The sequence below is a fragment of the Stegastes partitus genome, unplaced genomic scaffold (genome assembly GCF_000690725.1).
Source record: "Stegastes partitus isolate 25-593 unplaced genomic scaffold, Stegastes_partitus-1.0.2 Scaffold42, whole genome shotgun sequence".
In the NCBI taxonomy this organism is placed as follows: Eukaryota; Metazoa; Chordata; class Actinopteri; family Pomacentridae; genus Stegastes; species Stegastes partitus.
In genome coordinates this window covers 499,414-524,782 of record NW_007577773.1, presented here as the reverse complement: position 1 = coordinate 524,782, position 25,369 = coordinate 499,414, and the positions used below count along the sequence as shown (strand labels likewise).

Here is a 25,369-nt window from a genome sequence, read left to right as displayed (position 1 = left end):
GAGCAGCCGCATTGAAGAAAAAAAACAAATAACTAGAGCAATAACATTCAGGTTTATTTTGATACTGTAGAGAGGTCCAGGTCAAGAGGTGAGGCACCTTTTCAGAGCCGGCAGCGCACTTCTTCTGCTGAAATGCCATAGATGACATCATCGCACGTCTACCTGCAGACGCCGCAAGATGTGATGAGCCAGCGAAGCATAAGGCTGCTCCAAAAATACGAAAATCTGCCTTCCAGGGTAGAAAACTCTTATATCAAATAACAATTACTGACCAAGAGAGACAGACCATCAGATCGGCTTAGAGCTGAGCAGTGGCGCTCCCTCTCAATATAGGGTCCAAAGCAGCAAAGTTAATTTGGATCAAGGCATGTGCAAGTGGATGAAGCCAGAGCAAGGTCATTCTGCTGGGCCGCACAGAGATGTCTGCATACGCGATTACCTACAGGCACGGGGAAAATGTGTCCCACTGAAGCTTGATGTAGAGGTTACGTGTGTTACATGGCCCTCGGGCTGTCAGATTCAAATTTTAACAAAAGCATGACCCCCGCTGTCATAATGTGATTTTAGGAAAAAGTCCTGCGTGCGTGCGAGTGCATCAAATCAGTCATTTGTGCTCATGTTCATCCATTATTGTGTTAAGTGTGTTTACTACGAGAGCTTGAACAATTTATCAATTAGTTTTAAAGTGGTTGCAAAAAAAGAAAGATTAAAAAAAGAAAAAATATATTTCCTTTTTTGTTCTGCCGTTGCAAATTCAGATCTATAATAAAAATAATAGGAACAATGCACTACAAGCATTGTTGCAACACTTGTAGATACAATGATTCTGAGTTTTTACAAAGCTTTTAGAGAAAATGTAAGAATGAGAATGAAACTAAGCTGCTGGTACAAAAAACAAACAAACAAAAAAAACAGTTTACTGCAAAGAGTCTTTCTATAATCCAATTTTCAGCTGGATTCTTTGTTGTTATTTATCTTAATCGTTTTTTTGGTTTTTTTTACAAGCTAAGCATATTGGTTCCTGCACACAACATCACGCAGAGAGGCCACACACAACTCTGGATATACATCCTCTAACCTCACACACACACAAACACATACAGTCAACTGTATCATCAACATCAGCATTCCTAGAGAGGAGTGCAACTTGTCAGCTCAGCCAGGCAGAAAGATGTAGGCCAACTGCAGAGCAACATGGGGGAAAAATCAGCTCAGTGTCCTCGCCGAAAGAGAGACGATTGGCGGCGTGTTTGCCGGCTATTTCAGACGACCAGATAATGAAGGAAACAAGCTCCACATCATAGCAGGATGCTGTGCAACAGCTGTTATAGATTATTACTACTATATCTGTGGCTGTTTGCATTGTTTGAAAGTTCAGTCTTTTAAAAGGTTTTGTTGATTCGTCTCCCAACTGTTTTATATTCCTTGGATTTCTCCCCTCATCTTTCCCCCGTTTCTTTCATTCACTGTCGTTTATCCTCTTCTACACAAGTGTCTCTTTCTTCCCCTCCTCCCTCCTTCCCTCTCAACCCGTCCTCCTCTCTTTCTCCCTCTGATCACTGCCCTGCTCCTGCCTGTGCATACTGTAGCTCTCAGGGGGGCCCAGCATCAGTAAGCCCATCAGAAGGAGACCGTGATGCATCTCTTTTGATCAGCACAGTCGCCACATTAGCATGTACCTCTGCGCTCTCCTGCTCTCCCCTCCGCTCCGAGTAAGCTACCTGCCTGTCAGCGCCGCCCGACCCACAAGGAGCCTCGCTCAGGTAAGACAGAAGGCGCTTGGAGCCCGTCTGAATCTTAATCGCTAATGAACACAGGCTTGCTTCGCCGGTGATGAGAGGAGAGAGAACCGCTCTTGTGATCTCACTGCAGAGAAAGACAAAAGCCTCGCTGTGCATCTGTAATGTACTGTAAGGGCCTTGTAGCGGAACACAGCACCGTGGACTTTGAGTGATACAAAGCGAGTGAAGATGTTGATTAGTATGAAGGGGTTTTTTTGTGTCTCTTGGGACTTTATATCTCAAAGGGAAGCTCATGAACATAATCTAAGTACGTTCTGTTCAATGAGAGCAAACTACTACATGAAAAGGCTAAAGTTGTTTTTTTTTTTTCCTCCCAATAACACAAAGAAAGCCTGTTTGTGTTTAAATCATATAGTGGCTCTTTTATGCCTTTTGCAGAAAAAGTACATTAAGGTTCTGGCGAAAACAAAACAAAGAGGTTATTCTTTATGCTACGAGTTAAAGTTTACTGTCTGTAGAAAGTGGTGGAATTCTTTTTCCCTTTTTTTTTTTCTCCCTTTTTATGAGGGGTTGTGTTTGGCTCAGGTCTGGCCTAAGTCTGGATCCACAGCCGGGTGCCCTCTCACTTCTGTGCCACTTAATTAGCCCGACCCTGCACAAAGGGGAGTTGGTCACATGGGCCCAATTTGGCCCGCTATAAACTCTGCAAGGGCTCAACATGCATTACTCCGGGAGTATTTACGTGCCTGCCGCGCTAAGGTAAGAGACTTTGAAGATGCAGAAAACAGGACGGAGAAGAAGTGAAAAGGAGAAAAAAAAATAACTGAAATGAAAGGAGGGGACCCTTAAATTCCAGGGAATTTTTCCAGATGTTGCACAAATATTCTGCTGAGGCAATCCAGATGTGCTCACTCTGTTTATTCCCTCCTTCTGCTCGCTGTTCCAAGGACTTCTCTTTCTTCCCCTTTTCTTCTCTTTCTCCTCCTACAGCCCCTCTACCCCTTCCTCCTCGAGGCAGCCCACATCACTGTTCCCCAATAGTGCCTTTTAAGTGAGAGCTTTAATAGCCCCCAGGGCACCTTAGCATCCACTAGGATCCTGTAATAAACATCCACTCTCATTCTCCACTGCCCATATGTGTGTGAGAGTTTGTGTGTGTGTGAGTGTGTGTGTCAGCGAGAGGGAGATTAGTTGCCTTGTTTTATCGTTGTTTGGATCAATTAACAATTAACTCTGTTACTAACAATGGCTGCAGTGATGAGAAAGAAAAGCCACGCACTGAGTGAAGCAAGACCTAAATAAAAACAACACGCTTCCTGCTTCCTTTTAATCGGCTCCACGCTGATCCAGTTTTGTTTTCAGTTTGTTTTTTTCTCTTCCCCCTCCTTCCATCACTACTTTTCCCCTTCTCTTCGCCTCCATACAAACGCTGTCATGTCTGCCGAGGCTGCTCCTCTCCCACAGAGCGTGACCCAGCCACAACCCCTGACCTTACCTCTCCCAGACAGCGCTCTCGATTCTCAGCTACTCCACTCTGCACCGCTCCACATATATCAGTTCATGAATCAGCGCGCCGCGGACTTCGCCGCCGCCGACACAGCGCACATGTTGTGACATGAGATAATCAAGCATGTGGCACAAAAAAAACACATGCGGACTTGCAAACAGTGACGCATCACCCAGGACACACACACATCTCTTCTTATATTGAAATACATAAAAATGTGGGTGTTAGACCTGCAAGAATTAGTCGATTAGTTGTCGACTATTAAAAAATCTCCAACTTGTTTGACAATCGATTGATTGGTTTGAATATTTTTATAGGAAAAAAAGTCAAAGTTGTCAGATTACTGCACCTTCCTTCTCTATGTTAGTACACTAAATATATTTGGTTTGCAGAAAACAACACATTTGACATTTACAGACCAAAAATAATCCTTAGCTGCAACCCAATTTTCGATGTTTATTTTCAGTAAACAAACGATTCAGTTAAAGTTACCAAGCACACAAACACACAGGTTTCTCACTTTGATGTGTTTTCCATTTCTTTTCTGTTTTACATCATTGTAAACTGAATATTACAAAATCTGAGGACATCACCTTGAGATAAAATTGTTGGGACCTTTCAGTAATAGAAAACTGACTAAAACATTAGTGAATTTATTTTTAAAAATTAAAGAAAATCAATAAATGCATAATAAAAGTAAGTGTTAGCTTCAGGCCTCGTAAAATACTGTACACAAACCTACACAACTTGCCAACACCAACAACTCAACGCTCACGTCTGTCCTATTTATTCGGCAGCCTTCTCCTGTTTCCAACTCCGGCTTAAAACAGAAGAAAGTATCCTTAAAGTGACACTTGAACTTGTCGGGGCCGTTTGTGCAGGCAACTGTCAGCACTTTGGTATGCAGAGCGCTGATGACAAAGACATGACCAGCACCTGCACGCCTGCCTGTCTCCGTCTGTCCAGTAAACCTGGTTGTTCAACTCGCTTCTCCTCAGTAGCAAAAGCTATACTGTAATTTATTAGTATCAGGAAAAGCAAAGTACACACCGTCTTGGAACAGCGATATGAGGCCATGTACATAATCCATTTACAGGAATGAGATTTTTTCTTTTTCCATGGTGGCACAATATGAGGGTTTTCTCAGTCTAATAAGCACGTTAACAAATTCTGCAGCCAATAAGAAAGAGCGTTTAACTCAGTAGCCACTTAATGCTGCATTCATTCATTCTCCCTGCTTTAAGTGACTAAGTAGTGGTGTTCAGTTAAAAAAAAATGAAATAAGTGCACCCTGCTTTCATTGTGGTCAAGATGGGTTTATATTGGAGCAATTTACTATGTGTTTCATGGTTGTCTAATATTATGCGGCCCTATTATTTTGTATTAAATGGCTCTGCTGGGCGATTTTGCGGCGAGCCCTGTCTGCAAAGTAAATTTCCCTTATGGGAAAATAAAATGTTAAAATAGGTAGACTGTGAACGTTGTAGGCGCAGGAAGGGAGGGAACAGCCACATACAGTGTGTGTCCCCGATGAAACGTCACCCAGTCACTAATGCCACTGGCAGGGGTAAAACATTTTGTTTTTGTTTGGTACAGTGTTCATCAGGCTGGAATGAAGAGTACAGCATGTTCATATGTCAGCATCAAGAGTAATGGTGTTTGCCGTTGTGTCGTTTTTCCAGATAGACGGCCCCTCCCCCTCTGCTCTTAACACCCTTCCACCTTCCTGCCGTTGAGAACATTCCTTCAACCAGACGGTCGCAGCAAGGTGTCTAACCATAGGTGACAAAGCCCTCCAGACTTCTGCGCAGACTGTGCGGATACGCGCGCACGCCTGGCCGTGTGCGTACAGGTGTGTGCGTCGAGGCCGAGAGGCCACAGTCTGGGCGGATGTATGTACATGCTAGACCTGCAGGCGTCAACAAACAGTTAATCGCTCTTTCACTACTGCAGGCGGAGGAAAAACCCACAAAGGAACCCTGTTATCTCGCATATTATCTTTTTTTTTTTTTTTCCTTCTTGTCTCTCGCATGCACGGTAATTTGTGAAAAATAATGTAAACTACAACTTCTTAGGGACAAACATATTGAGGCTGTGCGTCTCAGTTGACCTGTGTCAGTCCTTTTGCATCTGCTAGTATCACCCATCTCATCAGTAATCCAGACTGTTTGATAGTCCCTGTAATGGATCTTCTGTTTATCATAATTGCAGTCACAGCCTTTTAATCTTACAGGGCCTTTGCGAAAGTGGAACCTAAATCCAGTTGTTGTTTTTTTTCCAGGCAGAAGGACATGAAAGTCAAAGAAAACTTCCTAATGCATGGAGTCTTGAGTGCATCTCCTTATGGTGTCTGGAATTCCTCCAGCTGGACGGCAGATTCAACTATCCTCAATCCCAGCAGGACGTACTCCAAGGAGGGGAAAAATTAAGAGAGAACAACCTTCAGGATGAAAAACCTCAGACCTCTACGGGCAGGTGGCAAGATATCAGAGGAAAACTGCTTTTATTTCGTAAAATTTATGCCGCAACCTGACATCGAGAGATCCTGAGCAACAGGACAGATGCAAATGTGTAAACCTAGCGAGTGCGACAACGGGGGGCCTGAAACGTGTTCCAACAGAAACCGAACACAACAGTCACTATAGAAACAAGAACAAGCTCGCAAGTGGTTACTGTATAAGGTTATTATGAGTAATTAGGCTGGCATGCAAACACGTGTATGGTGAAGAATGAGAGAGCTGATCGAAGTAAAAAAAAAAATACTGCATAATATCATATAGCCGCGTGACAAAGGCTTGTGCTGTACGCTTAAATAAATAGGACATTCTATTTAATATACCCAGATCAATAGGAGACAAACAGATGTCGAGTAGTAAATTGAGTTTTTTATGATTACAGTCCCTTTCTGTTTGTAGATATGTGACATTGTGCAAACAAGGCGTCCACGTGCCTGCTGCCAACATATATTTCTGTTGTGTACAGAATGTATGAAGCGCTCAACTTAAAAAAAAAAAAGAACAGCACACAGTGGGAATGTGTGCTTGACTGATTTCACCTCACTTGTGGCATCTAGCTTGCTGCACAAGTAGTGCATCATTTCCCTCGAATTCAATTCAGTTCTATTCAATTGGGCTGTGTTAGCGTTTCAAAAAACACAAAAGCCTCGAAATACATTTGGTCTCAATGTTTTGACAGTGCACAACATTATAAATATTAAAGCAATATAAAGATGGATGTATATTATTTGTACGGTACATCATATAATGTGCATATGTGTGTGTGTGTGCACGTCTGGTTAATCTTGTCTTCAGGTTGTAGCATGTCGACACATACAGTCTTCTTTTCTAAGGAGACGTTTTAATTTTGAGAGCTCTTTGAAATGCTGGACTAGTTAAATCCATGTACTTATTTCACATGAATGTTTTACATTGTAGGAGGAAGCGTATCTCTGTATAAGCCTCCCATGTCAAACAGTGACTAAATTCTCCAATGAAGAGCTCAATACGACTGGTTAACTTATCTAACGTTGTGAGATTTCACTGTAATGCTGCATGTCCACTTCCTGTCTTGTAAAATGCGTGACACTTGTTCGACGAATGTTGTTTTGCCAACTGTGCCTCCGGACTATTGTGGAAATTTTTATAGATCACAAGAACAAGCATAGCTCATCCAAAGATGCCTGCGTGACTAAAATACAAACAGGAGTATGATGCAATTTCATATTCACTCGCCTAAAATTAAATCATGTTCAACTCTTCAACAGCCAATAAATGAATGTCAAGTTCGTTTTGCAAGGGAAAAGCCAAAGAGGAGCTGTTCCGACACGCAGTACAATCAACATCAGCTAAAGAGACAACACACATAGCCTATGGAGCTGATGATGATAAAAGTCAAAACCAGCCTGGAGAAAAAAGGTGATCCCTCTAAAATGAGCAGGGAGAGAGAGAAGTTGTGTTCCCAGACAAACTTCCTACTGTTTGCTGCTGGATCAGGCACAGTGCAGCAAGCGAGGCTACAACAAACAAGCATGTGATATAATGTGAGGTCCTTGCAACGGTTCCTGACAGCTGAGCACAACTTTTGCTTTATGCAGATAACGCATAAGTACGACACTGTAAGAATAGTGAAAGGAACGTCGCGTACCGAGCAGCTCACATACCATTACACCCCTTCAGCAATGTAACGACTTTCTGCAATTAGGGATGCTTTACAAAGCTGGCAAATTTATTATTAGCAGCTGTATGTCAAGAGTTAATACACGGACGTTCGTTGTTTCGAATTATATCGCTTCTAATCTCACAAAAAGTAGCCCTTATAATGTGTAATATTATATTTGCCAGGTGAACGGCAGCTTTTGTTCTGATACAACCCACGTATTTGTAGAACAAAATAGCACGCATAACTCTGAGCAAGCAGGTCTAGCAATGGCATGTTGCTACGCGGCATCGTGTTATTGAGGTGAGAAGCAGAAGTCATAAACCTCCCCAGTTATTGAATCAGTCCAAGTGATAAAATCCAAAAGGAAGCAATTACAATAATGGCATTTTATTTGAATTTTAACCAACATTAAAGAAGCGTTTAAGACGGAGCTCCTGAGGTGAAGAACTGTTTAAAACGGGGGGAAGGACTTATGTGCAGCTTAAAGAGTTGTTTTGAGGGGGGGAAAGGAAGAAAACAGCTGGAGGAAGTGAATCAAATGGGAAAGTTTTACCCAAAGCAAATACAAACAGCTACAGATTTGACAATATTTGTAGCTGAACATGATCTCATCAGAACCGAGCTTGCATTACTCATTCAATGAATCATCACTATTGTTGCTTTTGAATTCCCTCCAGACATATGTGCCTCGAGTTGCATCGGTCATAGAAGTTAATGGACGAAATAAGCAAGTGGAGCGTCTGAAAATGCTCAAAAAATTGTGGAGAGGTTTCTTTATTGTGGGACTTGTACAACCCTCTGAGAATGCCAGGTTTCCTAACTAATAATTGGACAAGGTACAGCTGAGCTTGTTATTAAATTACTGTCACAGCTACAGGTTGCCTGACAATGTGTAGAGTGTAGAAACATAACCTTAGAGAAACTGAGTCATTGGCTATTATAAGCTACCTGTGTTTGTGCCCATGGGCCACTGCGCCTTATTCTCTCTTGGTCTAATTTAAATCGTGGCTGCTCCCAAATAAGTTCATTTCCCAGATATGAGTGCTTCGTTGTGTGTTCAAAGCAAGTCTGTCTCTTTCTCGCTGAAGAAGAAATGACTGAATTTCAACTTTGAATTGGGACTGCTCTCAAATGTGACAGCGTGAGGCGGGCTCATTGGGGTCGTATCTCATTTTCATGGCAGGACAAATCTTCACCTGACTGGAAGAAGAAAAATGGGGATATGCTCAGCTAGTTTTTTGGTCTATCTTGGCAAGCTTTTTGTGTTTGATTTTTTTTTTTCTATAAATATAAAAACATTCCAGATTGGCTGAACATACATACGCAACGATAATGACAAATCCTTGCATTAAGATGAGTGTTTCAACATTAAAAATAACTCAAAACAAGGGGCTACAGGGCATTTAGAAATGACTGCATAAGCTAAAATGGAATACAAAAACACAGACACCAGAGCTGCTTGATTACAGTTAACATAACTATCCGTCGGCGTGCAAGTGTAAATGTACAGTACATTACTTTCACTCTTTGCTCTCAAAAGTGCCGCTTTCTGTTTTCACCCACCCACTCGTACACAGAGTCACACACACAGAACACAACCGAGGTGTTTTGCATGCTGTGGGATTTCCGTGCCCCTGTGCCCAGCGGTGCGTGAAAGCCCACCCCTCCACCACCCACCCAGCGGCATCTGGCAAGGTGACAGACAATCGTAACAGCAGCGGCGATGGCGGCGGCGGCGGCGGGGAGGAGAGAGGAGGGCGTGGGGCACACTGGGACACCTCCTCTCGCTGCTTGCGACCTCAAAAAGAAGCTGTGATGGAGCAGCGCGAGACACAGCCTTAATTACCTGGCTCTGTTTCTGCTGCAGCGGCGGCGGCAGCCAGTGTTTACATGTACATACACACCAGCGCACGTGGAGTGCGGGTGAAAAAGACGTGGAGACAGGTAGAGGAGTGCGTGTATACACCTGAATATACAGCTTAATAAAAAAAAAAAAAAAACAAGCTCACAGTTGGGAGTCCACGATCTAATTCTGAAACATCAAACACGTTATGCCAGCTTTTGATCACGTTACACACTAATGATACTTCAAGTGTAACAGATACATATTATTACTACATGTAAAGCAATCATGCACTGTATCTTACTTCTGGATGCAGAAAATAAACTTCTGTTTTACATTATTCTAGAGGGCTAGTTCAAATGAAATAAATCAGCATATATGTGTATTTTTTTTCTTAAATTGGTGGTTCTCATTGGGGCCAATTACAATTAGTGTGGGGAGGGGGGAAATGTGGGCATAAGGAAATGTAAACGACATGAAGGAGCATAGCATATCTAGGATTCACTGGATTCGTCATCCCTCCCCAGCGAGTACCCATCAAAGCCTATGTGCTCACAACATAATTAATAAACACATCATAACCGCCAAACAGCCAAAGATATTTTCATGCATTACCAGGATGGGAGAAAAGGAGCTGACAGTTGTTTTTATTACTGAAAACATGCCAACTTGAGGATTGTGGAGGAGAAGGAGAGGGTAGTTAGCCTCTGACAGCTCCCGTTTTAGGAGGCATTTTAATGTTGTAACACCAAATCTAATATGCAGTGTTATTTTCGTTCCTTTCTTCCTTATTTATACTCTGGCTTCCTATGTCGGCGCGGATTGACTTTTCCAGCCTTTCCCTCGCCTCGTGATGCACACAGAACAGAGAGAAGAGTTCTGGCTAGAGTAGGGCAAACCGACCTTGCTCTCAATACGAATTATGAGTGTGATCTGGTCAAATCCCCACAGAGACTACGTTTCCACTTCAAAAGAGTGGCTGTACGCACCCTGAATAATGCCAGCCCACAGAAAAGCCATTCAGAAACTCCCGAGGACCAGCAGTAAACCCTGAGACCAATGGTGCTCGCATGATTCCACAACTGAAAGTGTTCATAGAAACAACCGAGCAGCTGCACGTCTACGCTGAGAATGTAAATGATCGAAATCAATCTGATCAACAAAACTGAACCACTTGGTGCCTATGTGAATCAAAAATGCCAAACATTTAAAGTATAAACTGCATGAATGGACTATTCTTTGCACTTCAGACTGTCGGACAAAACAATACAGCAATGTGAAAACGTCATCCTGTACTCTGGGAACTCGTGAAGGACACTTTTCGCTATTTTTATAGGCCGGACTTAGAATAATCCTTGGTTGCAACTCTAATGTGAATCACCACAAATCCTAGAGTGTGAAATCTTAGGAGGAAAAAAGGAACAGCAAAGGATAGAAATAAAAAAAAAACATAAAACTCAAAATCAAAGAATGGAAAAAAAAGAAGAGAAGCTACTGTCTTTAAACACTTTTAAACAACAGATTGGACGCCGAAGGCAAATTCCTGAAATGATCGAGCATATGGGGAGCAAAGGTCAAGGTTTGAGGTGCAAAGTTCAGTGCGGCCGTTATCAATAAAGACCTCCTGCGAGCGAGGAGCTCCCTGCACAAATAATTAACGAGCCTTTGAGTCATTCCATGTTTTGTGCATCAGAGAGCCTTCAAGCACTTTTTTGATTCGTACTATGTTTAGAACGTAAACAAGTGTGGGCTGCAGAGAGAGAGAGCATGACAGGCTAAAATATGCACCGCTTTATCCGAAGCCAACGCGCCTTATTCTTAGTCATGAGGTATAATTAATGCTCCACGCTGATGAGCACAGATATTCCACGAAGAAAACGCAGGTCGGCGCGCTCTTGCTGTGCTCGTAATTGAGCGTGAATCTGTTTTTCTCCGGCGCGGATTGGTTCGGATGACAGCAATGGGTGAGGGGTGGGAAAGTGGAGGGTGGGCACATCGGAGGCGAGCAAATTTTCTTTGATTTGCTTGAGTTAAAGGCCTCGTGGGTGAGATTGAGAGAGGGGGGGGGGAGAAAAAGAGAAAGGAGAGGGAGAGAGAGCTGTCACTTTAAGCCATTAAGTCTCGCTATAAAACTCCTCCAATAAAAATGACAGCTGCAGGCCCTTTTTCTCAAAAGGGGAGCAAAAGCATCACATCAGGAACACAAAACTGGACGGCCGTAAAAGACAAACTTGGCCAAATGCTTTTGGCAGTGTAATTCCACCACCACACACCTCCCGGCAGACACACAACCTCCACCAGTATTACCTTTGTTCCTGAGTTACTGCCAGAAAAGGAATGTAGCCTTGAGTCCCGCACACACACACACACACACACAAATCTCACTTTCTCATCAAAGACCATGAACTTCATTGATTTTGGAAGCGAGTGTCTGCGAGGTTGTATGTACCTTATGTTTAGAAAGCACCAAAGAGTTTAAGTCCCGCCGACCTCGGGAAGGGGGGGAAAAAAACAACGCACACCTCTTTAGCAGGTAGTAAAACCGGCCTTGGAGTGAGCAAACTTTTCAATAGCGCTAAAGAGTGTTCAGCTGTGATCTATCAAAAGGAGGTTGCAGAAGGAAGGCGGAAGGAGGTTTTATTTCGCAGAGCTGTGCAATTAAGATTTCTATAAAAACAGATGATTCTGTGTGTAAAAGTGCCACTCTTATTTATCGTTCAGAAAGTTTAGGAAGTTAAGCTGGTTTATATTTTCTAAAAAAAGTTGTCCTCTTTCTCAATTGGGAACGAAAATCAGATTAGAAACAAATGAGACTCGGGAATTAATTAAAAATGACGGCTTTATCGTCTCTGCCTAACTGCACTCAGTAAAGTTTACTTCAATTGCTTAAATTCGTCTGTGTGTGCTTTGCAATCTGCGCCTCTATCCTGAGACCCCTCACATGGATAAGGAGGCGAAGGGAAAAAAATCAATGAAATCAATAAAAACCAGACACGCGCAACTTTCAGTAGGAGGAATTTCATTAAGGCGAACTACCTAGGCGCTGACATATTTGCCACAAAATAATCAACCAAAACAGAAAATCAATCACACCAAAAAGGGCTTTTTCTTTTTTCTTTTTAGCTCCACACTGTTCAGAAAACTCTCCTCTCCTTTCACAGTCACACTGTTTATTTCACTGACAGACTGTCAAGATCAGCCCCATAATGCTGTGACAAAAGGGACACATTCTCCTCTCAATGTCATCCCCTCAGTCTTCATAGCTTAATGTCAGATATAAAGTGAGGGTGGTTGATAGTGGGATCAGGCTGCACATCAGCATGCAGTGCCAAAAGGGGGGGGTTGGGTGGTGGGGAGGGTGTCGTCATCATAGCCAACAACCGATCTATAATTGTAAAATGTACTCACTGTCATTTCAAACAGTTGCATGTCAGAATTTCTAATGCAGCACGACGGATAATTACACTGAGTATAAGTGGCTAATCGATAAATTCAAGGACTTTGCAGATAGCTGCGTCCTTGAAGCGGCCAATTAACAATCGCCGCTCAAGTGGACCTTTGATGGAGCAAGTTTAAATATAAATGGTGATTTAAGGACTGACGGATTAGGACTATATGGGCAATGAAAAAAAAAAAGCTGCTGAGACAGCATGTGGTGCAGCTCGGAGGGGAAAAAAAAGAAGATGAGATCCAACACTGATGGAAAAAAAGTGCTCCTACTCACTTAAACAATTAAGTGTTGAGGCCTAGAGATAAGACTTTTCTGTCTGTCTGTCTGTCTGTATATGCTGACACGGGCTACTCTGGCGCACATTCAGGCAGACTTGAAACTTGAATCACTTTCAGCGTTGGACACACAATACGGTGCACCTGTAATAACAGCCTGTCAGTGTGTGTAACGCCGGCGGTTTAGCGTATTTTCTGGGAAGCCACATAAAGGGCGTTGTGGCGACAGTGTCAGCGAGCGGGGCCTTGTAACAGAAGAAAGCCGCCCGGCGTCTCAGAAGTTCCCTGTGAATCTCCTCGGTGCGTACAGGCAGCTGATGATATGTGTCGAGGTGTAACACGACGCCCTCATGAAAGAGCAACAGACACAATAACAGAGGGGGCTCGCCTGCAGCTCCGCGGCTCGTCTCTGCTGCAAGGGGACAAGGGTCTGCTCTGTTCACTGCTTTTGACAAACTTACAGTAGCGTTGGGCATTAATGATTTACAGCGTGACATGCATGAGTGTGTTTAAGCTGCAAATAAAAGGGGGGGGATACATTTTTTAAAAATAAATAAATAAAAAATAGGAATTAAGAGTTGAAAACTGAGTCAAAATTTTTGGAATTTACCATGTGATAGCTATTTTTTTTAAAAAAGAAATATGCCAGCTGTGTAAATGCCTGATTTTCTGAAGTAGAAAAAAAAAAAGCATAAAAATTTAATGTGAAATTTTGCACACTCTCTGCCTCACAAAATGCCAAACCATGCACACATGTGAAGAGGATAATTCCAATGCTTTAAAAAAACAATCATGAACTTGAGCACACCTGTGTCACCTGTGTGAGGCTGAGGTGAAGCTGCCGCTGACCTTTAGCTGACTGGACTGAGTCGAGCAACTTTGTTTTGAGGACAGTTTTAAGGTGAAGTTTGGTGCCATGTTGTAAAACTTGAACCAAGTCACGTGTTAAGTATAGGCTTGTATGCACTTTAAAAAAAAAAAATTTAACACCAAAACCCCCAAAACATGCGAACGTAATAAAAACTTTTAAAAAAGCATCAACTTAACTGTTCCTTGAAGTTGAAACTCCTTTTTTTTTTCGAAGCAGTTTAATTTTTTTCAGTCTCACTCGCAAACACGTGTAATTAAATGAAGACTACATTTAAGCTCACCGAAAAGATTTTTATTTCAAAATGTTAAAAGTTTGTATTTAATTGCAGCGCACGCGAGCTTTTGCGCACAGCCTGCCGCGAGCGATGTCACTCCGTCTCAAAGCCAAATGTCATCAGCTTCACATGTCTGTTAGATATGCAACACACAGCGCACACTCCTGCCTTTCATTTCTTTCTTTTTTATCAATAACTCTAAGCACGTGTCAGTATTAAAACTAATTAAATACCAATAAAGCTCCATTTGAGCTCCACGCGCTGTCAAAAAAAAGGAGGAAAAAAAACAAACAACAGCGCGAGGACACGTTTCAAAGTGTTTCTGCAAGATTTAAAACAAAAAATTAAAAAAAATAAAAACAACTTCTTACCCAATGACAAGAATGGTTTGGTTTCCATGTCGTAGGTTAGCTCATGCCAGCTGAGACGACCGCGTTTGGGAGTTTTTTTTTTTCTCTTTTTCACGGGCAGACCAGACCAGACCAGGGCGCTGCTGCTGCTGCTGCTGCTGCCGCCGCTTTCGCTGCTTCTCCTGCCGCTTTGCTTTGCTTTGCTTTGCTCGCTCGCTTGTTTGCTCTCGAAGAAGGGCTCTGAGCGGTAAAAGTGACAGGTCGATGTCTGATAGTCTCGGAAGATAACCTAATGTTTCTAGCTGTGTTTGCTCACTCAGCTGCTGCTTTGCTCACACTCCTCTCCTCTCTCTCTCTCTCTCTCTCTCTCTCTCTCTCCTCTCCGCTGTACAACAACTCCAACTACTGGCTCCGCACTGCAAAAGGGACCCGTGCAGGGGGTACTCCCACCGACGTCCTCCGGGCTTGCAGCGACCGACGGCGCTGGTTTGTTGTGAACTTTTGCAACAACAAAAAAAATTAACATCACCAAACAAGGGAGAATGCACTCTCCTGTAGTTATTTTCCAGGACTCTTGCTTCTTAAATCCTTCTTCTCTCAGCTGAGCAGCAGCTACTTATTCTTTTCAGCGCTTATCTCCTGTTATTCTAACCTGGTCACATGTGTTGAACCAGGGCTGTTGGCTCACTACACAGATTTTTTTTTTCAACTGTCTTTGCTCAAGAAGTTAGCCCATCTTTTTTTTCCCAGAAGCTGCCAGCTACACAGCAGGATTGAGGTTTGATAATGTTTTACTTAGTCCCAATCTGACCTCAGATCTGCTAATGAAGCTGAATCAGACTTAGGTTGAGCTTTTTTTTTTTTTTTTGCAGCTGTTCAGTAACTTTTTTTGGACCTAAAACTGTCTGCATGTTGTTGTTTTTTTATTTTATTTTGTTTTGTGCATTCAGATTAGGAAAAATTCTCATTATTTTACGCAATGGAAATTAGTCATGTGAACTCATTGCTCTTTTCTCGCAAAGCACAAACAAAATAGATTTTGCTCAACAGATATTCATCAACTCTGCACTACATCAGAAGTGTATCTGGATATCGCCTTACAGTTGGGTTTAAATTGTGCAAAGCAGCAAAACGAAAAAGTAAACCAAGATCAGGTAAAATTGTGCACAATTACATTCCCAGGCACAAAAAATCTCCTTGAACATTGCACTAAACTCTACACTTCTTGCATTTTGGTGCATTTAATGCACCGATTTGTGCCTTTTATGCATCAGTGATGTCTTTTGAAAACACAAACGCGTCAACAAATGGACAGAGCGCGTGTTCTTAATGGGGGTGTATCCCTTGCATCCCTGTTTGCGGTTAAAATATCAACATTTCTCTCAAACCTCTCTGCTCTGAATCTATGAAACTCATACTGTGATTTGCCAACGTGGCATAAAAAAAAAGCAAAAAATATATACATTTATTGGAGATGCATAAAAGTTTGCAGCAGATTCACATCAGGTCCCCCCTAGGCTAGCATTGCAGCAAGCAGCAGCACACTCATTTGCATAACTCCCACTGTATTAGCTCGATGTGCAATCTAGATCATTTCTCTGACATTGTTCCTCGCTGCCACGTCACTTGCCTAATTCAAGTCACATACACCTTCTGTGCGGCTCCTCTCCTGCAACACTCTATCCTGCACACATGGAAAAGGCACATGCTTCCAAAGAGTTGAGAAAAAAAAAAAAAAAAGTCCCGTCTTTGGCCCAGATTGATGGAAGGTATAGCTCAGATGCAGGCTTTACATTTTCCCTTATGCACTGCATATATATATATATATATAGGAGTGATGCAGGGCGTGCACACGTCTCCTGCAGCCATCCTCCAGGCCCCTGTGATGAGCCTGCTCCTATTAAGAACTTGAAGGTGTTCTCCACGTTTGTACTGAGGCGAGATACATAATTAATGCAATGCATGGCACATCAGAGATCAAAGGCAGTTGTGTTGGGGGGAAAAAAGAGAAAAATTAAGTCTGACTGGGCACTGATTCAAGGTGTGTTTGTGCGCATGTGTGTGTGAGTTTGCAGACATGTGAAGCGAGAAGTCCTTATCCCCTTTCCTTTTGTGTGAGCGCTTGTTTTATCTATCATCCATGCAAACAATTATCAATCTTCAGAGGGTGTCGTGCTAGCGTGATGATGCTAAGTGAGCTAATTGGCTGCCTCCATAAGAGGGAGATGGAGGGAGGAGCATCCTATTTGTGCTTAGTCCGGCGAACTGTTTCGCCTTGGGCCCTCGCACTGTAACATAAGACAGACATAACACGGTCCTCTTAAACACCTTGATCGGGCCGGGTTCTCTCATCCTCCTGCTGCACTGAGCTATTTAATCCCCAACTTGGGCCATGATTAATAGCGGTGTGACCCTTCACCTCCATCCATATAAATTCTCCGGAGGCTGTTTTGGCTCCTCTCAATGGCTCACACCTCCTCACGCAGAGTCCTTGAGTCCACACTTCCCTCTAAATTGCAATATCTCTTGGCTCAGGTTTTTTTTCTTTCTTTCCTTTTTTTTTTGGTCTTCTTTCTTTCTGTTTCTGTTTCTCCGCTCTGTGCAATGTGTTTGGGCCTCAGGGGATGAGAGACCACGACTGTTACGATACACTCTGCTATGGTTGCTTTGACAGCCCCCTCCTCACCACCTCCTCCTCTCGCCCTCTCTTAAAGTGGGTGATAAATGAGACAAGGGCCTTTTGGTCTCCTTTGTACTTTGACCATTCACAACAAACTCATCCGTAAAAGTTATTATGGCTTCTTTCAGCGGCAATGACAATGGTTTCCAGTCAGGAGGAATGTACAGATAAACATAGGTTGCAATTTTTTTTTTTGCGTAATAAATTGTTCTTGTGTCAAAAATAGGAAAAAATGCTTCAATGTCAATTTGCTGAATGTTTGAAATCAACAAATCGTATTAGAACAACCAGAAGGAAGACGTATTTTACGCTCAAACGCTGCATCTTAGGCTAATAAGAGAAACAACTTAAAGCAAGAAGTTGAAATTAAAAAAAAAAAATCTCTCTTTTCAATCTGATTCCACTTAAAAGTGACCCGTCGATTGAAGACAGAGGAGAAAAAAAAAGGTGCCCTACGAGGAACACGAAAAGCATCTGAGATCATTAGGCCGTTTGCTGAGGTGTTCAGCATTGTCTGCCCCGAGGGAAGGTCTTGATCGTCACAGCCCCGGGTTCACATTCCTTAACCCCCGGGGTCAGGGCTTTGTCTGAGGATAGCACCGAGGCAACTTCCCCTGCGGAAATCAACAAGAGCTGACACACTGAACGCTGGAGACACACACAGAGGCAGGAAGAAGGGATCCTGCACAAGCAAATGCACGGTCAAAACGTGGCTATTTTATCGGGAACAGAAAGAAAAAAAAGTTGAGAGGACAGATGCAAAAGTATGTGTGGTTCTTAGTGCATCACATTCAAATCATGTATTCATACTGTACATTTCTGCTGACCGCTGCAGAAAGCATGCAGTGCAGCTTCTGATTTTTGGATGTGTTTTTCCTTTTCTGCAGGGAGCAATTGGTTTCAATTCGCTTCTGTGCAGTGTTAAGATAAATCTGCAGTCATGCATATTGTATGTTGAGTATACAGTCCGTGAACTTCTAGCATGTAATGGCAGTGCAGCATGAACAGATGGTGAGAGCTTTTACAATGAAAGCTAATCAATAGACAGATTTACCTGTACTTTTATGGTTTGCTGTAATCTTCCGTTTCAATCCTGTGATCTCAGTTAATTTGCTGAATTCGTTTTTAATATTTCTGGTTAAATTAATGGCTGATCTTGTAGATTGGTTAAAAAATGGTGCAGCGCTTAACCTCATGGAAATAATGCAACACTGACCAAAACAAATGCAGACGAAGATGGTTTACACAACTGGAATTTCTGCAAACACTCAAATTCTAAGTGCTAGTGAAATGAATGAAAACCAAAAATCCTCCAAAACACATTTCAGGGATAGCAGATATCCTTCAGGCTATTTTTTATTAAGTCTTTCTGGTATCATCCTTTTTTATTCTGCACAGCAACAATGAATGCGTAAAGCTACTGATGACAGATTTCAGAAACAATTCCTGGTTTCCAGTTGCACATCTCCAACGCACATTTCACCTCGTGTGCACATCTACGTTTTTTTGCCGCTCTGTTTTCGCACTCAGAGTTCATTTCACTGGGGTAGATAAGAGCTTTGTAGGTATCTGCTCATCAAATCGAGCTGATGGATGGAAGGGATCCAGGCACAGGGCCAGGAAAATGGTAGTTTAAAACCCAAAGAAAGGCACAATATTTTCCTAAATGATCAGAGCCCATTCTGCAAGGGGCTGTTATCAATACTGAACATTACATCAGCTGTATCACTGGCTCGCCATGCTGGGTTTTGAGTGCTGCCATAGGCAGATGAGAGTCCCTCGGTGGGAATGTGTGACGCCCAGGCATGCATCATTCTTTAATATCATATTAAAGTGAAATTGGCTACATTTAAACAGACACGGCGATAAATCTCGTCAGCTCTTGGCAGAAGCCGGTTTTATTGTGGAGGGGAGAATCACCCTCCCTGAAGAGCATCATCTTCTTACCTACGATTGAGTCCAGCATTATTGCATGATGATGGAGCTACTGTGCCGCCGGAGCCGACAGATTGAGAGGGTGAATTATGGCTGTGCAAAGGGTTGAAGGTGTAGTCAAACATTTCTTTTTTCTTTTTTTTTTTTCTTCCTTGATCTGGGTGAGGACAGTTGGTATAAAACATAACTGATTGACAAGTTGTGATTATTTTTCCACCAAAATCTGTAGAAAATGTTCGTTTGCATTGAAAGAAAATGACACAGTTGTTTTTTCCTGATATCATCTAAAAACATAAGTCACAGATATATGAAGTCTCACCTTCAGGATGTCCCTTTTCCATCAGAAATCCATCTACACTGAGCAGTTATTTTTTGCCAATCTGTCCCCAGCGTTATATTTGTGAGCAGAAACTGAGAATACAAGTGCCAGATCCTGTTTTATTATCAAATCCTTGCAGTACATACACCCTGCCACTCCACAGACTCCACTTACAGCAGATCTACAGAACATTTCTGAGCACCCCTTTCACAACAGCTACCTCGGTCTCTTTTGAAATCACAGGAGTGCTGCCAATCACACTGTTTTGTCATGTGAATATTGCACATTTCAAGATATTTCTGGCCAAAGTGTATGACTAGTTTCCTCAGAAGACCTTTTTTTTTTTTTTTTTACCTTGCAGTTTTGCTTTGCAGAGCTCAGCTGCTTGCCGTTGCATTGTTGCCGACCCTGCTTCCTAATCCTGCTTTGCTTTGCAGCGTTGCGACTGGCAATCAGAGCACATCCTGCAACAAAACGGAGGTTCTCGCTCTGTCTCATACGCTGAAGGATTTGTCTGGATGTGTCTATTTCTGTATTTATATCTCTTTTCTTTATCTTCCCTGACAATTATCGGCTTTAATAAGCTTCAGCTGCAAATGTGTGCATGTAGGGCAACTGGGTGTGCAGGTTTGGAAACATTCCTCGTCTAAAAATTACAGCAGGCTTTACAGAGACGTGAAGGTGAAGTGAGGTAAAACGCAGGCACATTTAAGTCTAAAACTAGGATTTATCTTTTCAAATGGGATTTAATGAGGCTATAACTGTCAGAAAAACCTGGACACATTAGTCACTGGATGTGTCCTAAGTGACTTCCTTTCCAGTTGTTACGCTACAGCTGGGAGAGAGTGTGACACTGTTGGACTTCAGCTGGGTAAACACTCCCCGCCGAGGCCAGAGATCTTGTGTACACACAGGGCACAGCGCACGCTCAGCGAGGGGGGCCTCACAGCCGCCGCGAGGATGGATGGTCTAACCAGGCCAGAGTCCATGTGGGCACAGCAGTCGAAATATGACAAGAGGGACCACCCCCCATCTGCCCAAACCATTAAGCCCCGATGAGCAGATACCAGCTCGGGTTAAGCCGCGGATGAAGCTGGTTTCACACCCCGCGCCTCCTCCACGTTCGCTAAGACGCACATGCGCACAGTTAAGCGATCCTCAGACCGCCCGCGAAGGAAATAGACTCAATGGTGCTTGAAAGAGACAGAGAGTCATTTCACTGAGAGGAACATTAGAGTGAAGTGGAGTAACAAGACACCTCTTCTGTGGCTTCCTGCTTGCTCACCTACAGACTCACGCTGTCTGTCTCGCGCACACGTGCACCGCAGCCAGTAATAAACCTCTGTGAGTCAGAGGTGGCGGCTGTGATCGAGATGATAAATTTTCATTTGACAAAATCAAAGTCATTTTTCCAGTGTTTGAAAGGAGGCCTGTGGAGATATCAGGGCTAGGCATTGTTGTGTGAGGTCCAGTTAGGCCGCTCGAGGCAGACAGTAACCGCTATTTGTCTGTGTTATGACTCCTCATAAGCTCATGTTGCTGCACATCCCAATTACTGAACCAGCTTTTGTAGTATTTAAACCTTGGTTTCTTTGTCTCTTAGTTGGCAGAATATTAAAAAAAAAAAAAAATTACCAGGGACATTTGCTGCAAAATCAGTTAATTGGAAGCAAAACAGGTCAGTTTCTGGAGCGCACGCGCCATCGTGTTGACATTTATAAGGTCCTTTTTATTTTTACTCATGGCTTCTAACACGTGTGACGCATAGATGCAGAGTTTCTTCATTTCAGATTCTGCTGTTTTTTGTGCCAAAAGTGACTGGTTACCACTTTGATCTTTGCCAGAGCAGTGGCTGTGTTCAAAACCACCTACTACACCAGCAGGACGTACTGACTGGGCCAAAGTGTAGCATGTGGTGTACATGAACTGCATATAAAAAGACAGACGTAGCCATCATAAGGCCACCTACTAATTTCTGGACTCCTGTTTTGAAAGCTTAAGTGTTTCCCTTCCTCGTTGCCATCTTGGAGTTTTTGGAGTGACCTTATTTGGAAGAGAGGGTGGATCTAGAGAGGAGCGACTGAGACTCTGCCGCCAACCCATACCACCATCACTCCTGATCTGTGGTGCAAAGCATATAATCATTCATCATTAAACATCGTAAATGTCAATCAGGCAACCAACATCATGCACTTATTTCCTTTTTTCTGTTTAACTATGGAATTATTTTCAGATTGGCCGCCAGAACACTGATTAGAATGAGAGAATTTATCAAAAACCATAAAGATTTGTGGAAAAATATAATGACTTTTCATGATGATTTTAGAGTGAGAGTCTATGGGTGCCAGAGATTTTTGGCCTCGGCACCTAGTGGCATTCAGTGGTATTGCACTTGAAGGCACTTCTGCATTGACTTTATCTTGCAGAGCTAGTCGCTATGTCCTTTCTTATTGAGTTTATGGCAGTATGAAGTGTGCAAAAACAAAATTAAAGAACAAAAACATCAGGATCAGTTTGCCTCGCCTACTGTGTCCCACAATGCAATGCGCTGGAACGTTCACAACGGCAACTTGCGGGGCTTCATAAAAACTTTGCAGACATTTCGTTGCTAAGGAGACTTTTGCCTCCAGAGGAATTCTTGGCTTGCCTCTGTTGCATTCTGTATTAGAAAAAGGCCGAGGCATTCTTACATTTTTTAAGCTACCTTGTGAGAGAAAGTATGCAACAAAATGCAAGTGAATGTGGTTCTTCCAGTCGTCAGACACAGACACTACCCAGGTCAGTGTTCGTCTTCCTGAAAATCATTAACATCCACATTTTTAGCTTCCCAGTAGTATTTAGTACATACGGTAACTATAGTTCCTCATAGGATGTGGTAGACAGTTTTGAATACAACAAACTTCTTCAACATTCCAGTCAGCACCGGATTCAAGAATGAAATATGAATGAAGTTACTATGAGATGTATCATACTGTTCGATAACTCATTGGCAAGCTCCTCTGATTCATCATCACTGATAAATCTTACACGCATTGTGCAATTCCAAACACATTTTAAAGGCCCGTGCACATGTCAACAGCCTGTTGGCCTTTTGCCAATATTGTGACGAATTATTAAATCAGTAGGTCCAAGCCGGCAGCCATGAGTCTAACTGGCTAATTTTGCACAGTTATTTCTCGTGCAAAAGCCCTAATTTTCCCAGAGAGGATCTTGGCATTCTCCAAAAACCATGGCAACCATAAGCCAGTCAGAATAATTGGCTGTCATTATGTGTATTTTAATGCAGCTGTGGCTCCAGCTATACATACACACAAACCCCAACCCCCTCTTAAACAGGCTTTATTATTAACATTTAAAACATTGGGTGGCCTCGGAGAAAGCAGTAGCGATTGCGTCCAGTGCAACACAGTTTAAAAAAAAAAAAAAAAAAAAAGTCTAGCAAGAAATAAAGACCCAAACTTCCCATCCAAGAACAGCTCTATCTTGTCAGCAGACTTCTGGAGAGCCGCCCTTCCTTCACACATTATCTGCCTGTGTGCTGTGAGCACAGTGCTGGCTGGTGTTTGTGTGTGTGTGTGTGTTTGTGTGTGTGTGTGTGTCTGAGCCACACTCTCGCCGTGATTTACAGCTCCTCTCACACTCTCCCCTTCTGTCTGCTGGTCAACTGCCATGGTGAAGGCGGCTGCACACGGACGGCTACGGAGCACCATAAATCTGGACACTTCCTACCACTGTCTCCCACTTCAAGGGGAAAGCCTGTCCTGTTGCAAACATGATTAACCCTCTTCCTCTCTGTCCACAACCCCCTGCGCACAGCCGCCAACCTCCATCCTCTTCCACCCCCCCGCCCCTCCAAAGAAGAGGCCCTGCTGTAGGGGAAAAAAAAAATGGGGGCCCTCCTTCGCACCTCAGAGCAAGGAGCCTTCCAGATATGCCATTCCTTCCCTACACAGGAAACAACCAATAAAGCATAAGACAAAAACAAGAACGCAACAAAAATGCTCAAATTGTTATCACAGTGAAATGCTCGCGAACAGATGGTAAAGAAACTGGATTTTAAATAATGCATTCGACCTGGAAAGATTGCACGTAAAATAAAGAATTAAAAACAAAACAGTTCATCCGAGGAGTTACAGTATCCCTCCACCCACAATATGCTAATATAAAAACCTAATGCTTTTTTTTTTTTCTTTAAGTTTTTATGACACTGTCTCTCTCTTCTCCCAATGACAAAGTAAGAAAAAAAAAAAAGTTTTCAAAAGGCTTTTCAAACCACAAAAGACTCGTTCAAGATGAGTGAAGCGATAGTCCCAGCATGCCAATTTGCAGCTTAGTAAGGAAGTTTGCTCGGTGCTGGGAGTTTTTTTTTTTAAGAGCAGGAATAGAGACGTGTTGTCATTGAGCTGCCCGAATACATCTATGAAATTTCAGATGAAACGGGGGAGGAGGGTTTGTGGCTGTCAGCGGAGAGGGAGCGGGTCCTTCGGCGAAACCGGGGCAGCAGACTATAACACGAGGCTGCAGGCAGCTGAAGCCTGTACAGTCTGCGCCCTGCCCAGAGAAAACACACACTCGTAATCACCCACGTGCACGAAAACTCGGCCGTCCGCGTGCACGCAGACACGCAAACCCCCCATGCGCATTAATAATGGAGAAACACACACAGATGCTTGATCTCCTCGCTGTCACTCAGGCTTTTATAGATTGGGTTCCAGCTGAGGACACTGATGTAACATTTAGAAAAAAATAAAAAAAACTTTATATCTCCAATCAAACTGTGCCAGTCAAATTTCTTTGAGTGCTGCTGTAGCAAAAAAAAAACTGCTTCGACTTCTCACGACAAGTGGCGCGTTATTACAAGCAGTGTGGCTGGTGAATAAACTGTTATGTAAGTTTTTGAAATGTGGTGTTTTAAATAGTTGTATTGACTGCATTGTGCATGATTTTAGCAGTTTAACTCACTGCTAACTAACGAGCATAGGTGGATATATTCAGCTGCATTTATATAAGATTGATTCCGGCTACATGTGCATGTCTCCATCGAGTCTAAATAAAGCATTGTCGCTAATGTTTCCTGTGTATACTAACAGTGTGACTATCTAATCTTCTCACTTTGGTCTGTACTTTATGAAGCGGTGCGCTGAGTAGGATTGTGACATTACGCTTAATTAATGATAAGGAAGTGCAACGAACTATGCGCTGTACTACACAAAAGCTGGACATTTTTCCAACACATGGCATCCAGTGTTGACACATACATCTGCAGCCTGCATCAACATGGGAAATCCTGTATATACTGTATACTGTTAGACAGAACCGGACTATATACAGGATATACACAATTCTGTGACTGGATGTAAGCAAATAAGGGATGCGGCGGTCCAATATAACCCAACCTCAGACTATGGTCTCAAAAACAAATGTCATTAAACAATGAAAACATTCTGCAAATGTGGAATTTAATACATTAAAAATGAAGTTTGTGTGCCAAATTCATGTCCAGTAATATAATTTTTGGGTGATTTTTGTAAAGCTATACTCATATTTTTTTGTAATTTACACAATATTCAATCAAATAACCATCCCAGCTATGATATTTTGGTTCCAAAAAATGTTCTGCAAAGTTCCTCTAATAATCTAAGTTTTCTTTCAGTTCCCCAAATGTTCTTCTTAAAGATTAGGATGACCAGAGATGACCCTTTTTGTCCTCACATGCTCAAATAACTTCTGTGCTTTGATCGTATGACACCGTGGAACACTGTGGAAATGTTTTATAGATCCCACAAGAACATCACCAGAACATCCTCAGAACCTTGCAGCCAAAAAACTTCACTTTAGTTAATGAATCACATTGCAAGACCGTTTTATAAAAATCACCATCAGGAAAACAGTACTTGAATGTTGGTCTGAGAACGTTCCTCTTTTGTTTACATGGAACATCATCTGGAGTGTTTTATGCTAAAA

The 25,369-nt window shown here is 42.6% G+C and overlaps 1 protein-coding gene across 4 annotated transcripts in view; it reads right to left on the bottom strand.

Annotated features, from left to right (window-relative positions):
* The window catches only part of rxraa (retinoid X receptor, alpha a), a 112,731-nt gene extending 97,898 nt beyond the window's left edge, over positions 1-14,833 (bottom strand). For all 4 annotated transcript variants that reach the window (XM_008304857.1, XM_008304873.1, XM_008304865.1 and 1 more), the window contains exon 1: positions 14,493-14,833. In XM_008304857.1, the coding sequence (XP_008303079.1) occupies positions 14,493-14,520 (28 nt within the window). In that variant the 5' untranslated portion in view covers positions 14,521-14,833. The remainder of the gene's footprint in view (positions 1-14,492) is intronic.
* Positions 14,834-25,369: the final 10,536 nt, after the last annotated feature.